At 39.8% G+C, this 13,680-nt stretch overlaps 1 protein-coding gene across 1 annotated transcript in view; it reads left to right on the top strand.

The window, feature by feature from the left end:
* The window catches only part of LOC136862082 (aminopeptidase N), a 266,710-nt gene that overhangs the window by 234,538 nt on the left and 18,492 nt on the right, over positions 1-13,680 (top strand). Inside the window, exon 13 of the mRNA XM_067138861.2 lies at positions 3,745-3,912. Coding sequence (XP_066994962.2) covers positions 3,745-3,912 — 168 coding nt within the window. The remainder of the gene's footprint in view (positions 1-3,744; positions 3,913-13,680) is intronic.

Below are 13,680 nucleotides of genomic sequence, written 5' to 3'. Positions count from 1 at the left end.
TTTCCACCGCCTGCAGCTTAATTACCGCTCTGTTAAGGCAGCTCAAGGAGTTAATCTTGTTCCCCCCTCGTCAGAACAACCCCATACTTAAATGGCTTTTCCGCACGGTCTGCTCGGCTTTGGAACCTTCTATTACCTGAAGTAAAACTCTTTCTTTTCCTCGCATCCTCCATGCTGAAAAGAAAATGTATAGGCTATATAAATAACAACCCATATGTGATGTATATAACTTGTATAGATTAGTATTTGAAGAATGATGAGTGCAAGTATAGTTGAATGTGGGCGAATGCTTATGCGTGCGCATGTGAGAGTGGTTATGAATGACCGGGAGAGTTGGTTGTGCGGGTAGGGCCACGAAGCTGTGAGCTTGCATCCGGGGGATAGTGGGTTCGAACCCCACTGTTGGCAGCCCTGAAGATGGTTTTCCGTTTTCTATTTCCATACCAAGCGAATGCTGGGGCTGTACCTTAATTAAGGCCACGGCCGCTTCTTTCCCACTCCTAGGCCGCTCCTATCCCATCGTTGCCATAAGACCTATCTGTGTCGGTGCGATGTAAAGCAAATTGAAAAATAAGTTATGAAGAAGTGTATACACAGGAGTATAAGTGAGGTATGAATCACTGGGTCTTGTTACTCTTAATATGTATACTATAATTTAAGATAATAATTACTCTACGAGTACAGTGTTTGGAATGTAAATTTAAAATTGTCTATTCATCGGTAAATATTTAGAAGAGTATGTTTATTTATTTAATTAATTTATTTATTTATTTATTTATTTATTTACTTATTTATTTATTTATTTATTTATTTATTTATTTATTTATTTATTTATTTATTTATTTATTTATTTATTTATTTATTTATTTATTTATTTTAGTTCCGTTTGGGCCTGCTATGGACCACGTGGTTCTTATCTCGAGCAGCTTTCTTCTTTGACCAGTACTCCTTCATTCTTGCACTGTGAATGTCTTTTCGCTCCTGAGTCCATTTCACACCTCCTCCCGGACGTACTGTTTTTTCTGTTAGTGACTGGAGAGAGTTTGATGTTCTGATCAACGTTCTGTACCTATTCCTGTCATAAATTTTACTGGGAGCAATGTCCAATTCTTGAAGGTCTTTTCTGACGAGTCTTGCCCACTTGGCATTAGACGCTTTCCCTCTAGAGATGGTGTGGAAGATTCTGGAGGTGAGCCTCTGATTGTCCATTCTCATGACTTGACCGTAGAAGTTCAATCTCCTCTTCCTCATAGATGTTGTAATACTCTCCAATTGTTGGTACAGTTCGTTGTTGTGCCTGATTCTGTACTTGCATTCTTCTTTAATAGGGCCCATGATTTTTCTCAGGATCTTCCTTTCCTTCAGCTCCAGTTTTCTAAGTTGCCCTTTTCTTACCATGTTTAGGCATTCTGAGGCGTATAGTACTGATGGCCTCACTACAGTAGTGTAATGCCTGATTTTGAGGTTAAGGGAGAGGGATTTGGATTTGTACATGCTCTTACATAGGTGGTAGGCATTTTCCAATTTGATGCATCTGCTGTTCATGGCCTGATCTTCATTCATGTTTGGGGTTATCCATTCTCCTAGGTATTTGAAGGAGTTAGTCCTTTGTACTGTTTTGTCCCCCAGTGGGATTGATTTGGGCGCATCTTTGATGTTGGTGATAAACTGTGTTTTGTTGATGGCGATCTTCAGCCCTACTTTAGCTGCTATGTGGTCGAGAGAGGATAGTTGATGGATAGCTTCCTCCACACTGGATGCCAGGAGTGTAAGGTCGTCTGCGAAGGCTAAACAGTTGACTGTTAACTTGTCTTTCTTGTAGCCTATTCTCAATCCAGAGTCATCGTTTAGCATTTTCGTCCACTCACGAATTACTTTTTCAAGTAGACAGTTAAAGAGGATTGGAGATAGGCCATCCCCTTGTCTAACACCTGTTTTGATCTCAAAGCTCTGGGACAGTTCCCCTCTGAATTTATTTATTTATTTATTTTTATTTATTTATTTATTTATTTATTTATTGCACCCTATAGGACTTAGTGTCCCAATTAAATTGCAACTACGTCATACAAACTACAATTAACATGGTGGTACTTATATCTAAAGTATATTCTACAATTTTATCCAATATCCTATAATGTTAATATAAAATATCACAGTATTTTCTAAAAGCTAAAGAACCTTATATTGATACGGTGGAACAACACACGACAAAGTAAAATAACAAAATAAATAAAGCAATACATGTATAAGCATAATATTATAGAACTTCACCTTACAGTTTCCCCTAGTTTTAGGACTTCATACAATTGCGCGAAGTAATTCAGTTACAAACTCGCGCATTGGCAGAATAAAGTCAAGGTCATTATTTTTCAGAATGGCACTATTGAAGGTACTACAGAGCCTGTTCACCGGCGAGTTATCATGGGCACACGTCCTGGCTTTTTTTCTTTCTTCATTTTAAAATGTTACTTCTGGCATTGAAGCGAGATACATGGAAATGTAAGAGAGACAGTAATTTTGGATTATAAATAGCACAGTTAACAATTTTTAAAATAAATTTTGCTGCAACCTTCCGTCTGCCAATTTCTAAACTCTCCTCTCCGAAATTGAAAAGGATATCACTATAGGGTACCATACGGGGATAGCAGCCAGTTTTTGTATATTGTAGGTATTTAAAAAAACCTTTTTTGCTATTTTTTAATCTGATGGACATTGACACCTAGGGATCCAGACAATGCTGGCATATTCTAATTTTGGTCTTAACTATGGTACTGAACAGATGAACGCAAGTTTGTGTGCTTTTGATGGGTTTTGTATTCCTGATAATGAATCCTAGGGTCTTATATGACTCAGCTATTACTTTCAGTATATGCGAATTGAAATTAAGCTCGTGGTCGAATAAAACCCCGAGGTCTTTCTTCTCGCAAACCGATCTAAATCACTGTCAGCTAGCTTGTAAGTGTAGTGGACGGGAGTTTTCCTTGTGGTGAACGACATCGATACACATTTTTCTACATTTAAGTACAGTTTATTTTCAGTCGCCCACTCCAATACACTTTTCAAGTCTAGCTGAAGCTGTTTTCAGTCGTTTGTATTTTATAGATATGTGGGTATTGAGGCACTTCCGTCTATGTGAGGATTGCCCTTTCTCCATCTATCATTCCGGGATTGCACATGCACAATTTAAAGAAAATAAATACACACGTACATACATCATCATTATATAAATAAATAAATAAATAAATAAATAAATAAATAAATAAGAAGAAGAATAACACGCTCACACCGTGTTACACATAACCACCATGAGGTGCAGCAAGAAAGGCATCTGCAAGGCTGACAAGCCTTGGACACTCCCGGCACTAAAAGCTATACGCTAAAATTAAAATAAATTACATCTCTAACCCTCGTGATGTGGTGTACCGTATTTAATAGGTATTTTTTCCTTGCTTGAGATCAATATTTTGTTCATTCATATTTGCGAAGAGAAAGAAAGAAAGAAAGAAAAAAAGAAAGAAGGAAAGAAAGAAAGAAAGAAAGAAAGAAAGAGAGAAATGAAGGAAGGAAGAAAAAGAAAGAGATATTTTAATGTTACGACCATTTGACTTCTACCCATTTTACGAGAATATCGAAGAACTTTCAACAAATTTGTTCAGCTCATATATTACCCTTTGAATGACATTTCAATAGACTGTTCATCGTTTTAGACCAATTTTTCTCTTATATCTTGTTTGCATGTTCCAGTATACCCGTGGAAGTACGGAGTATTGTGTATTGTACTGCTATCGCTCATGGTTCATCAGAAGATTGGGACTTCCTGTGGAAACGCTTCAAGAAGTCCAATCGAAACTTAGAGCGGTCTGACATGCTGGCGGCACTGGGCTGTTCGAAAGATGTTGATATACTCAGCAGGTAATTATTTTAATTTTCTTATTAATTTTATTTCTAACAGTTTAAGGGAATTTATGAGTCAGAAATTATCCAAAAGTGTCATTATTCAGTTTGGTCACAATTGTGTAGGGGAAAGCACCCTGAATTAGAATAGGCCTAAGTAGAGTTTAAGGATGTTCCTTCCAAGTACGTTTAAATAATGCCATGTTAAGTCAATTAATGAAGAGTGAATGCTGTCGTAAATCTTCTTGCTTTCCTGTGAACCTAATATTTTGCACATTAAGATACATTTATTTCCCAAGTAGAAGAAGAAGACCTCCAACCTGTTTTCCAGTCATTGACCGGGTCAGGGATGTAATGAATGAAGCAGATATAGGCTGTTAGTACGATGGGGTCGCCACTCCCAAAGTGATTTATTAATGAATGATAGATGCTATGAAATGAGAATGGAGAGTGTTGCTGGAATGAAAGATGACAGGGAAAACCGGAGTACCCGGAGAAAAACCTGTCCCGCCTCCGCTTTGTCCAGCACAAATCTCACATGGAGTGACCGGGATTTGAACCACGGTATCCAGCGGTGAGAGGCTGACGCGCTGCCGTCTGAGCCACGGAGGCTCTCTTATTTCCCAAGTATTCCTGATAAACTAATACCGTTTTCCAGAAAGGCAGATAATGGAATTTTCTGTTTCCTGTGCCAATATACATTGTTTTTGTTGAATCTATTTCATCATATAGTAAATTATTTCAAAGAATTTCCAATATTTTAAGGTTTAAACTCGATAAACGAAATTATCTGTAATGTATTAGTCCAAAATAAAAAAGTAGTAGAATCCCCGACAGAAAACGGAAATAAGGGGTACACATATAGCCTATATATCAATAGTAGTAGAGTAAAATTACGTGTATATGATTGTAGGCCTATAACTTGAGAAATTTTGCTACTACTGTATTATACGAAATACTTTCTAAATGAAGTGCCTGAACATGTTTCTGTAATTTGATTTTTTTAAGTGCTTCTTTATCTTGAGTGGGAAAGGGATGGGACAGGGAAGGATTTAATAGAAGAACAGTCCCGACATTTGCCTGGTATAAGAATGGAACCACGTAAAACGATCCTCAGGGCTGCCGATGGTGGATTATTTTGTCTTCTTAATCAAGTTACTAGCGTGCAGGTGCTGTGTTACATTATAGATGCTGTTTTCCTTCCTTTCTTTCTTTCTTTCTTTCTTTCTTTCTTTCTTTCTTTCTTTTTTACGTTGCACTGACACGAATAGATTTTATGGAGACGATGGGACTGGAAAGGGCTACGAGTGGGAAGGAAGTGACCATTGCCCTGATTAAGGTACAGCCCCAGCATTTGTCTGGTGTGAAAATGGGAAACCATATGAAAAAAATCGTCAGGGCTGCCGACAGTAGCGTTCGAACCCACTGTCTCCCGAATGCAAACTGACAGCTACTTGACTCAAAGCGCTTAGCCACCCGATGGATAAGTTGTTTTCCTTCATGCACTGTAAATCTGATTGTAGCGACAACAATCTCTACTCCAAACAGGCAAGAGTGTATTTATTACTAAAATTACCGATGATTAGAGCCAAGTTGCACCTGTACCCATTTTGTACCATAAACACTGCAAATGAAGAACTGCATGAGGAGTATCAGCTCGACCCTATCCACCACAGGATCCGTAGGACTGCTACTAAATTTCATGACGCGCTCACCGAGAGCAAAAATGCAATGATTAGGAAAATGGCTACCGTAATTAGGACACCGTAGGTCTTCGATATCGGAGGCCTTGTAAACCACCCCCTTTAAGGTAGTGTAGGCCATTTCCTGGTCTATGCGATTTTATAGTAACAGTCCACAAACTACCAACTGTAATGGCAGTTACTAGGTAGAAAACTGTTAAGCACTAGCACTTGAGGCCCTAATTGGGTCGACGGGTTAGAATTACTCATATGGTACCGGAACCTCCCGGCACTGTTGAAAATTGTGGCTTATGCACTAACCATTGCAGGTTTTCGGCGGCGGCAGGATGAGAAAGCGGTGGGATTGGAAAGGTAGCGGCCGTGGCCTCAATTAAGGTAAAGCCCCAGTGTTTGCCTGGTGTGAAAATGGGAAACCATGGAAAACCATCTACAGAGCTGATGACGGAGGGACTTGAAACCTCCATCTCCCGAATGCAAGCTCACAGTTACACGATCCTAACCGTACAACTAACTCGCTTGGTCTCAGTGTGTCTATGCAGTTTCTGTCACTTTGTTAGTGTGTAGTCAAATACTAAATGATGACTGTTTAATTGTATAATCACGTCTTGCTTCTATGAAACTGTAATATTGTTCCTTTGGTGAAAGTTGTATTGTATAGTACTGAATCAAGTCGTCCTCTGTGGTACAGTGGTTAGTGTGATTAGCTGCCACCCCCCGGAGACCCGGGTTCGATTCCCGGCTCTGCCAGGTAATTTAAAAAGTGGCACGAAGGCTGGAACGGGGTCCACTTAGCCTCGAGAGGTCAACTGAGTAGAGGAGGGTTCGATTCCCACCTCAGTCATCCTGGAAGTGGTTCACCGTGGTTTGCCACTTCTCCTCCAGGCAAAAGCCGGGATGGTACCTAACTTAAGGCCACGGCCGCTCCCTTCCCTCTTTCTTGTCTAGCCCTTCCAATCCTCCCATCCTCCCGCAAGGCCCCTGTTCAGCATACCAGGTGAGACTGCCTGGGAGAGGTACTGGTCATCCTCCCCAGTTGTATCCCCGACCCAAAGTCTGAAACTCCAGGACACTGCCCTTGAGGCGGTAGAGGTGGGATCCCTCGCTGAGTCCGAGAGAAAACAGAGGGTAAACAGATAAAGAAGAAGAATCAAACCCTAAAAAGAAACTGTTATGGCCGCAGTTAAGTTGTTTAACTGTCACCCTTTATTTCTCTGTCAAAATTCTCTCAGATGTCATCAAAATCTTACCATTCTGTAGCTGCTTTTTGTTTGTTTCTTTTTTGAATTTTTTTGTCTATCCCCCCTCCCCCCGTCCCGCCATATCATCAGACACCCGGTACATTTTTTCTGTCTATAAATATTCGAGCTACCGCTTTTAATTCCCGATCGCCGCCATTGGAGTAAGTTATATGTAAACCGGAGAGGTTTCAGACCACAAAGGGGTTGTCAGGATCCGATTTTCACATTCATTCCAGTTTGCTTGTAACAAACAGGAAATTAATCTGCGTGTTGACTGCGATCTTGTGCACATGTTGCTGAGTGGTGTGCGTCTTACAAACAAAGCATTAAAATATTGACACCATGGACACTTGATGGTATGTCACACACGTGCTTTACCTGTATCATTAATGATCTCGAGTAGAAATAATCGTTTGTATCTGTTTATAAATCTCCTGCATTATGAGCATCAATACTCTGATATTCATCCACAACATTACATGAATTTCGTTACAATAGATATTCTCCTTTTCACCGAGTGGAGCGACCGCTCATATTAACACGCAATGGCTGTGGAGTCAAGCTCTGCATTTGGGAGACGGGTGGGTTCGAACCATACTTTCAGCTGTCCTGGGAATGATTTTCTACGGTTCCTCATTTTCACTTCCACGTAAATGCCGGGACAGTTTTAGGCCACAGCCAAATCATTCCACCTGCGTCCCCAATTTAATTCCCCATAATTAATTTCACCTTATTTAGCTCCTCAACTGAGGTTGGCTTGGGTGAGTTGGCCGTGCGGTTAGGGGCGCGCAGCTGTGAGCTCGCATCCGGGAGATAGTGGGTTCCAATCCCGCTGTCGGCAGCCCTGAAGGTGGTTTTCCGTGGTTTCCCATTTTCACACCAGGCAAATGCTGGGGCTGTACCTTAATTAAGGCCACGGCCGCTTACTTCCCATTCCTAAGCCTTTCCTATCCCATCGTCGCTGTAAGACCTTTCTCTGTCGGTGCGACGTAAAACAAATAGCAAAAAAATGAGGTTGGCGTCAGGAAGGCCGTAAAAAGTCCTTATAAATTCATCTCAGCTCATCCCCAACCCCATACCAAGAAACAGGGCTAAGAAGTTATATATATTGTACCCGCTCAAAGCCTGAGTCCCAACCAGCATTTATCTCAGGGAGTGTTACGGTCCGAATCTATCGCAACTAATAAACAATAAAAAAATTATATTTTGAGATATAAGATCTCAAACTAAATGTAAGGGTGCCATCCAATCAGTACTACAGGGTTGAACGGGACACTCTAATCTTTAACTTTAAGGCTCATCATAAAACACACAAATTATATATCTATTCAGATCAAAGGGAAATTATGAAGGCTCCGTCCTAGGGATGAGGACGGATATTTAAACGGTCACCAAGGGTTTACTGTTCTACAAGAACAAGAACCTGGAACTGTTTCCTTGCAAATGCTAAAGGAGCATTTTATTTAAGTAAACAAATTAATTTTTACACACAATCAAAATCTGTTGACCCTTGATTTGCCGGTAATTTGGCAAATTATTCCTGAAAAATGATTACATAATATTTATCACTTTTGACCACCCTTCCATTTGGGTGGTAGAACCGTTGATATCTGAAGGTATCAGATTTACCTTCGTTAATAACATGACCATATTTGGTCGTGGACCAATTACCTGTTGGCTAAGTGGGCGCGATCGCATGAACTATGTTATCGCCTCCACTTTGATTGAGATGAGACCAACCCGGGAGACTACAAACTCTCCCCGGGTTCCTAACCAAGATATGCTAATCGTTAGTTGAAGGAAACGACAAAGCGTCTCTAACCTAATGGTCCAGATGTAGGGATTTGCCTTCATTTTACAACTATTAACTTAACTTATTATTCACAACACTTGACATTATTACGTTAATTCGCCAGCTGACTTCCCTAGTATCATTCATCATCAGCATCCGAAATAATAAAATAAAATAAAATAAAAATATTAAAAAATATTATTATTATTATTATTATTATTATTAACATTATTATTAATAGTGGAAATCGTGATTATCGTAACCCGTAATCATCCTCGCTATAATACTTCAACTTCTCGCTCTTATTATTCTCATCAAAAAAAATTTTAAAAAGTAGCTTCCTTTTTTATTCTTCTTCTCCTTCTTCAAATGTTCTCATTATTATTATTATTATTAGTTAAAAATCTCAAATTTTTCATTACAACTCCCAACATCATCATTATGTCCAAAATATAAAAAAGTAAATTCTTCTTCTTCTTCTTCTTCTTCTTAAAAAGTTACTTCTTTTTTTCCATATATTATCATTATTAAAGTGGTTTGAAAATTTCAATATTTTCAATTCAATTCCCACCATCATTATTGTTTTCATAAATAAAAATGAAAAATTCTTCTTCTTCTTCTTCAAATATTTATTATTATTATTATTATTATTATTATTATTATTATTATTATTATTATTATTAATTTTAAAAAATGAATTTCGCTTGTTACACGGTAGTCCACTCTTAATATGTTTAACGCATAACCCCTTTTACAATTCCGATTTATTTTGGCACTAATCAATCCAGATATGATTTACTTGGAATATTATTATTATTATTATTATTATTATTATTATTATTATTATTATTATTATTATTATTATTATTCTTTCGAGAATTTTTATGTTTATGCCCCAACTTTATAATTTAGTCACATACGTTCTCTCCCAAACAGAAATCACCAAGATCCGAATTCACATCGGTCGGGACATAATAGTGTTCGAACCCGCAACCTTATTTTCGTACTATCGTTAATTCATGGAGACCATATGCTCCTGAGACAATTCTCAAATCCCATAACACCTCGCAGTTGGGCAAATACCTCCAATCTCTGCAAGTGTTAAATTATTCCTTCCTTTTACATTTTGAAGTCCATTTATCCATCGGAACTCTTCAAAACATTTTCACTAATTAACCCTCGGTGTGTGGACTCTATTCTGCCACTCAATACACCGGTATATAAATACAACCTCTATGTGGGCCTTAAGATCCATCTATATCTTCATCAACATCAGTACAATTCACTTTCATTTCCGGCCGGATTTCTGTCCCACAAACTCCAAATCTCAACTTTTGGCTCAAATCACTCTGGGCCTCAAACATAGCGTGACAATATTATCAAAATGCCTATCTCGTTTCTACCAAAATTATTTATGATTATTATGGAGTCCAAAAACGTTAAATCAACAATTAGTGTTAAAATCGGATTCACTGCCCAAATAAAATATTCATGCCACATAATATCTCCACATTTAAATTACTTTGATTTGCAATCATTCTATCCAACTAGGCCCGTGCCTTTATTCTCAAAGATTATTATTAAACACGCCTTTACACATTACCCAATATCAATGTAACTACTTCGACACTTGTACAGATTATTATTATTTTGTCCACTGGCGAACTTCGCGATATTTACAAACAAATCAATGGACTTCATTCCGTCTCACAATAATTTAAATCACTTGGCAACCCTACCTCTGGATTATCTTAACCACATGCCTTAATATCTATAAAAGTTCCGATACTGGAAAAACACTTTGGAAGCACTTCTAAATGAATATTAACATTATCTTTACGTGAAACGTGCTCCATATCATATCAAACAACTCAAGCACTTGAATGAACTACTCAACCCTACTATACTCTATTTAATAATCAAAATTATGATGAGTGCTCGATCTAATCATGTACATATTAATTTGTCCCTTTGTCTATCTATCTTTGAAATTATACGAGCCGGAAACGGCTCGTTTCACAATCAAGTTACCATGATAAAATAATATGATTTCCTCCCCCTAACGATAGCAATCTACAAATATTTGAAAAGGTTACTCATCTCTTTTTTGTAGTCTGCTTAGCCGGACGAGAAGCACCGGCCCCGTCCAGTCTTAGCCCTGCATTCCACTGGTATTCATGCCAGCTTGAAGAATTAATCCTTGACCCTTTTCAACTTTACACATTTTGAATAAAAACAAATAAAATAACTGTTGCACTCTGGAATAATTTCCACCCTAAATTCTACTCACAAATTTTACACTCTCGGCCTTGTATCTAGCCCACTTAATGTAGATATACATTCTTCATTCCTTTCCCGGACACTAGGAACATGGGATACATCGGGATTCCCTTTACAACGGCCCGTGCGCGCACTTGAATTTCCCGTCTCACGTTCGTGTAGCTGACCAGGTGTCAGTTTAGAATCGACTGTTTACTAGGTGACATAAACACTTGTGACCGTTCTCACGTAACGCTCTTCCTAATCTGTTGGTAGAATCTCACACTCCGTAAGTTATGCTTTCCTGAGTCCTGTCTATTTGAAACACTTCATACTAGTATACTGCTCAAGACTGTAATATGAGTTACATCACGTCATGAATCACTGTACTATGTAACAATATAATACTTCGAACCCTACTCAACGAGTAAGTACACACACGCACCCCTGGCGTAATTACGGCTCGAACAAATTATCAGAAGTTGTCACGCACCCCAGGCGTGGTATCAGCTCCGACACTTTGTCAAAAGTAGTTGTCAGTCCTTGTCCACGACCTCATATTTATACTCGTATCCCCTCTCTTCCGAGTTCAAGGGAGGTTATCTTAGGACGCGCAGTCCCGATATCCTCATATGACTATTTGCGCCTTTGCCAGTGGCTTAAATATGATATCCAATGATGTAATTATGTTCTCAAATGCTCTATACCAATTCTCAACTATTATCGTTCGCTGGTAATGGATATATTTGCGAATTTAGCTGCCGTATCCCGGCCTGGGATTTCGCGCTCTATTGTGGCGTCCTTTGCCTCCTGCCAATCATCGGATAGCATTCATGAATTCTCAGAATTACACCATGCAATCTCCCGCAATTATTAACTTTTTATAAGTTTTATAATATAGTAAGGCTCCTAAATTCCACCTTATTCTGAATTGATAACTCACTCCCTTCTATCAATTTAATCCGCGGAGTTAGCCTCGCTAGTGCTTCTTACAATACGAAGTTGTCGCCTTGCTTTGGTCAAGTGAATTTTTCCATTGGTCCACCTAAACCACGTGACCAGGAAGGCTCATATTTTTTCTTCCAGTGCCAACCCCGCGTTCAACTCCCGCTAGTACATGGAGATACTCTGCCTCATTTCTTAGAAATCTGCACCCGGCACTCTGCGCTGTGGCCACTACCTATTCTGCCCGGGGCTATGAAAACTTTCCGCAACTTGTCAACAACTCGTGCCTTTCTCCTTCCCCCTTCGTCACAATTTCTGAGAATTCTAATTCTGCCGTTCATTGTGTTTGTTAATCTCAGTGGAGACAATAGTCTGTGCATGTTTCACCATAGCATCTCGGCCTGGCCTGCTCTTACTGTAACCGAGCTCGATAGCTGCAGTCGCTTAATTGCGGCCAGTATCCAGTATTCGGGAGATAGTAGGTTCGAACCCCACTATCGGCAGCCCTGAAAATGGTTTTCCGTGGTTTCCCATTTTCACACCAGGCAAATGCTGGGGCTGTACCTTAATTAAGGCCACGGCCGATTCCTTCCCACTCCTAGCCCTATCCTGTCCCATCGTCGCCATAAGACCTATCTGAGTCGGTGCGACGTAAAGCAACTAGCTCTTACTGTATGTACAGTACGATCTTCTCGCTTCTGAAAATGAAATATATATTCCTCCATAAATAATTACAATTGCATGACGCTTATCACACCCCCACCAGGGCGCAATATATATATATATATATATATATATATATATATATATATATATATATATTTTCTCTTTGCTTTACGTCGCTTCGACATAGATATGTCTTATGGCGATGATGGGATAGGAAAGGCCTAGGAAGTGGAAGGAAGTGGCCGTGGCCTTAATTAAGGTACAGGTCCGGTATTTTCCTGGTGTGAAAATGGGAAACCACGAAAAACCATCTTCACGGCTACCGACAGTGGGGCTCGAACCTTCTCTCCCGATTACTGGATACTGGCCGCAATTAAGCGACTGCAGCTGTCGAGCTCGGTGGGCTAAGGAGTAGACACACATACAGATGTTCCCCTTTTCAGGTAACTGCCGGATTCACACCCGGGAGGCTGAGGTTCGAATCCCGGCCTATCCTGCGTCGACACTTTCATCTCAAGAATCACGTGACATCAGGAAGGGCAGTCGATCTTAAATCCTCGGCCAGAACCAAAATGGGCCTGGCTGGCTTCAGCGGCCCCAGAAATAACTGGGACAAAGTGAAGAAAATTTTAGATGGCCCCCTTTTCAAAATGTGTGCATCATATGATGTTACGCAAACCCAAAAGAAATCTTGCTGGCAGGGCCTGAACCCGTAATCCTTCACTTTGATGCTCTGCACCTTAACCACTCGTCCACAGCGCAGGACATTAGCTGTGCACGTAGAGCAATATGCGTTGCTGTCATCCATTATATGACGTAGGTACCGACACCTTCGTTCCTTTCATAATTAAGGGATAGCGGCCACAACCTCGATGTTGACACAGCATTTGGTACCATTATCTATCACTTGATGCTAGTTTTGTCACATTTCATTATATATATATGGTGGCCGCCTCCTATAAGTCATAATTTTATTTGTTTTTAATGACGTATGTCTGCCTGGAGTAGTGGTTAGTTTGATTAGCTGCCACCCCCTGAGGCCCGGGTTCGATTTTCGGGTCTGCCACGAAATGTTTTGAAAAGTGGTACGAGTGCTGGAACGGGGTCCACTCAGCATCGAGAAGTCAACTGAGAAGAGGGGGGTTCCATTCCCACATCAACCATCCTCGAAGTGGTCTTCCGT

Source organism: Anabrus simplex, chromosome 1 (assembly GCF_040414725.1).
Source record: "Anabrus simplex isolate iqAnaSimp1 chromosome 1, ASM4041472v1, whole genome shotgun sequence".
Lineage (NCBI taxonomy): Eukaryota > Metazoa > Arthropoda > Insecta > Orthoptera > Tettigoniidae > Anabrus > Anabrus simplex.
Note: the sequence above shows the minus strand (reverse complement) of the source record. Positions and strands in the feature narration are given on the sequence as shown.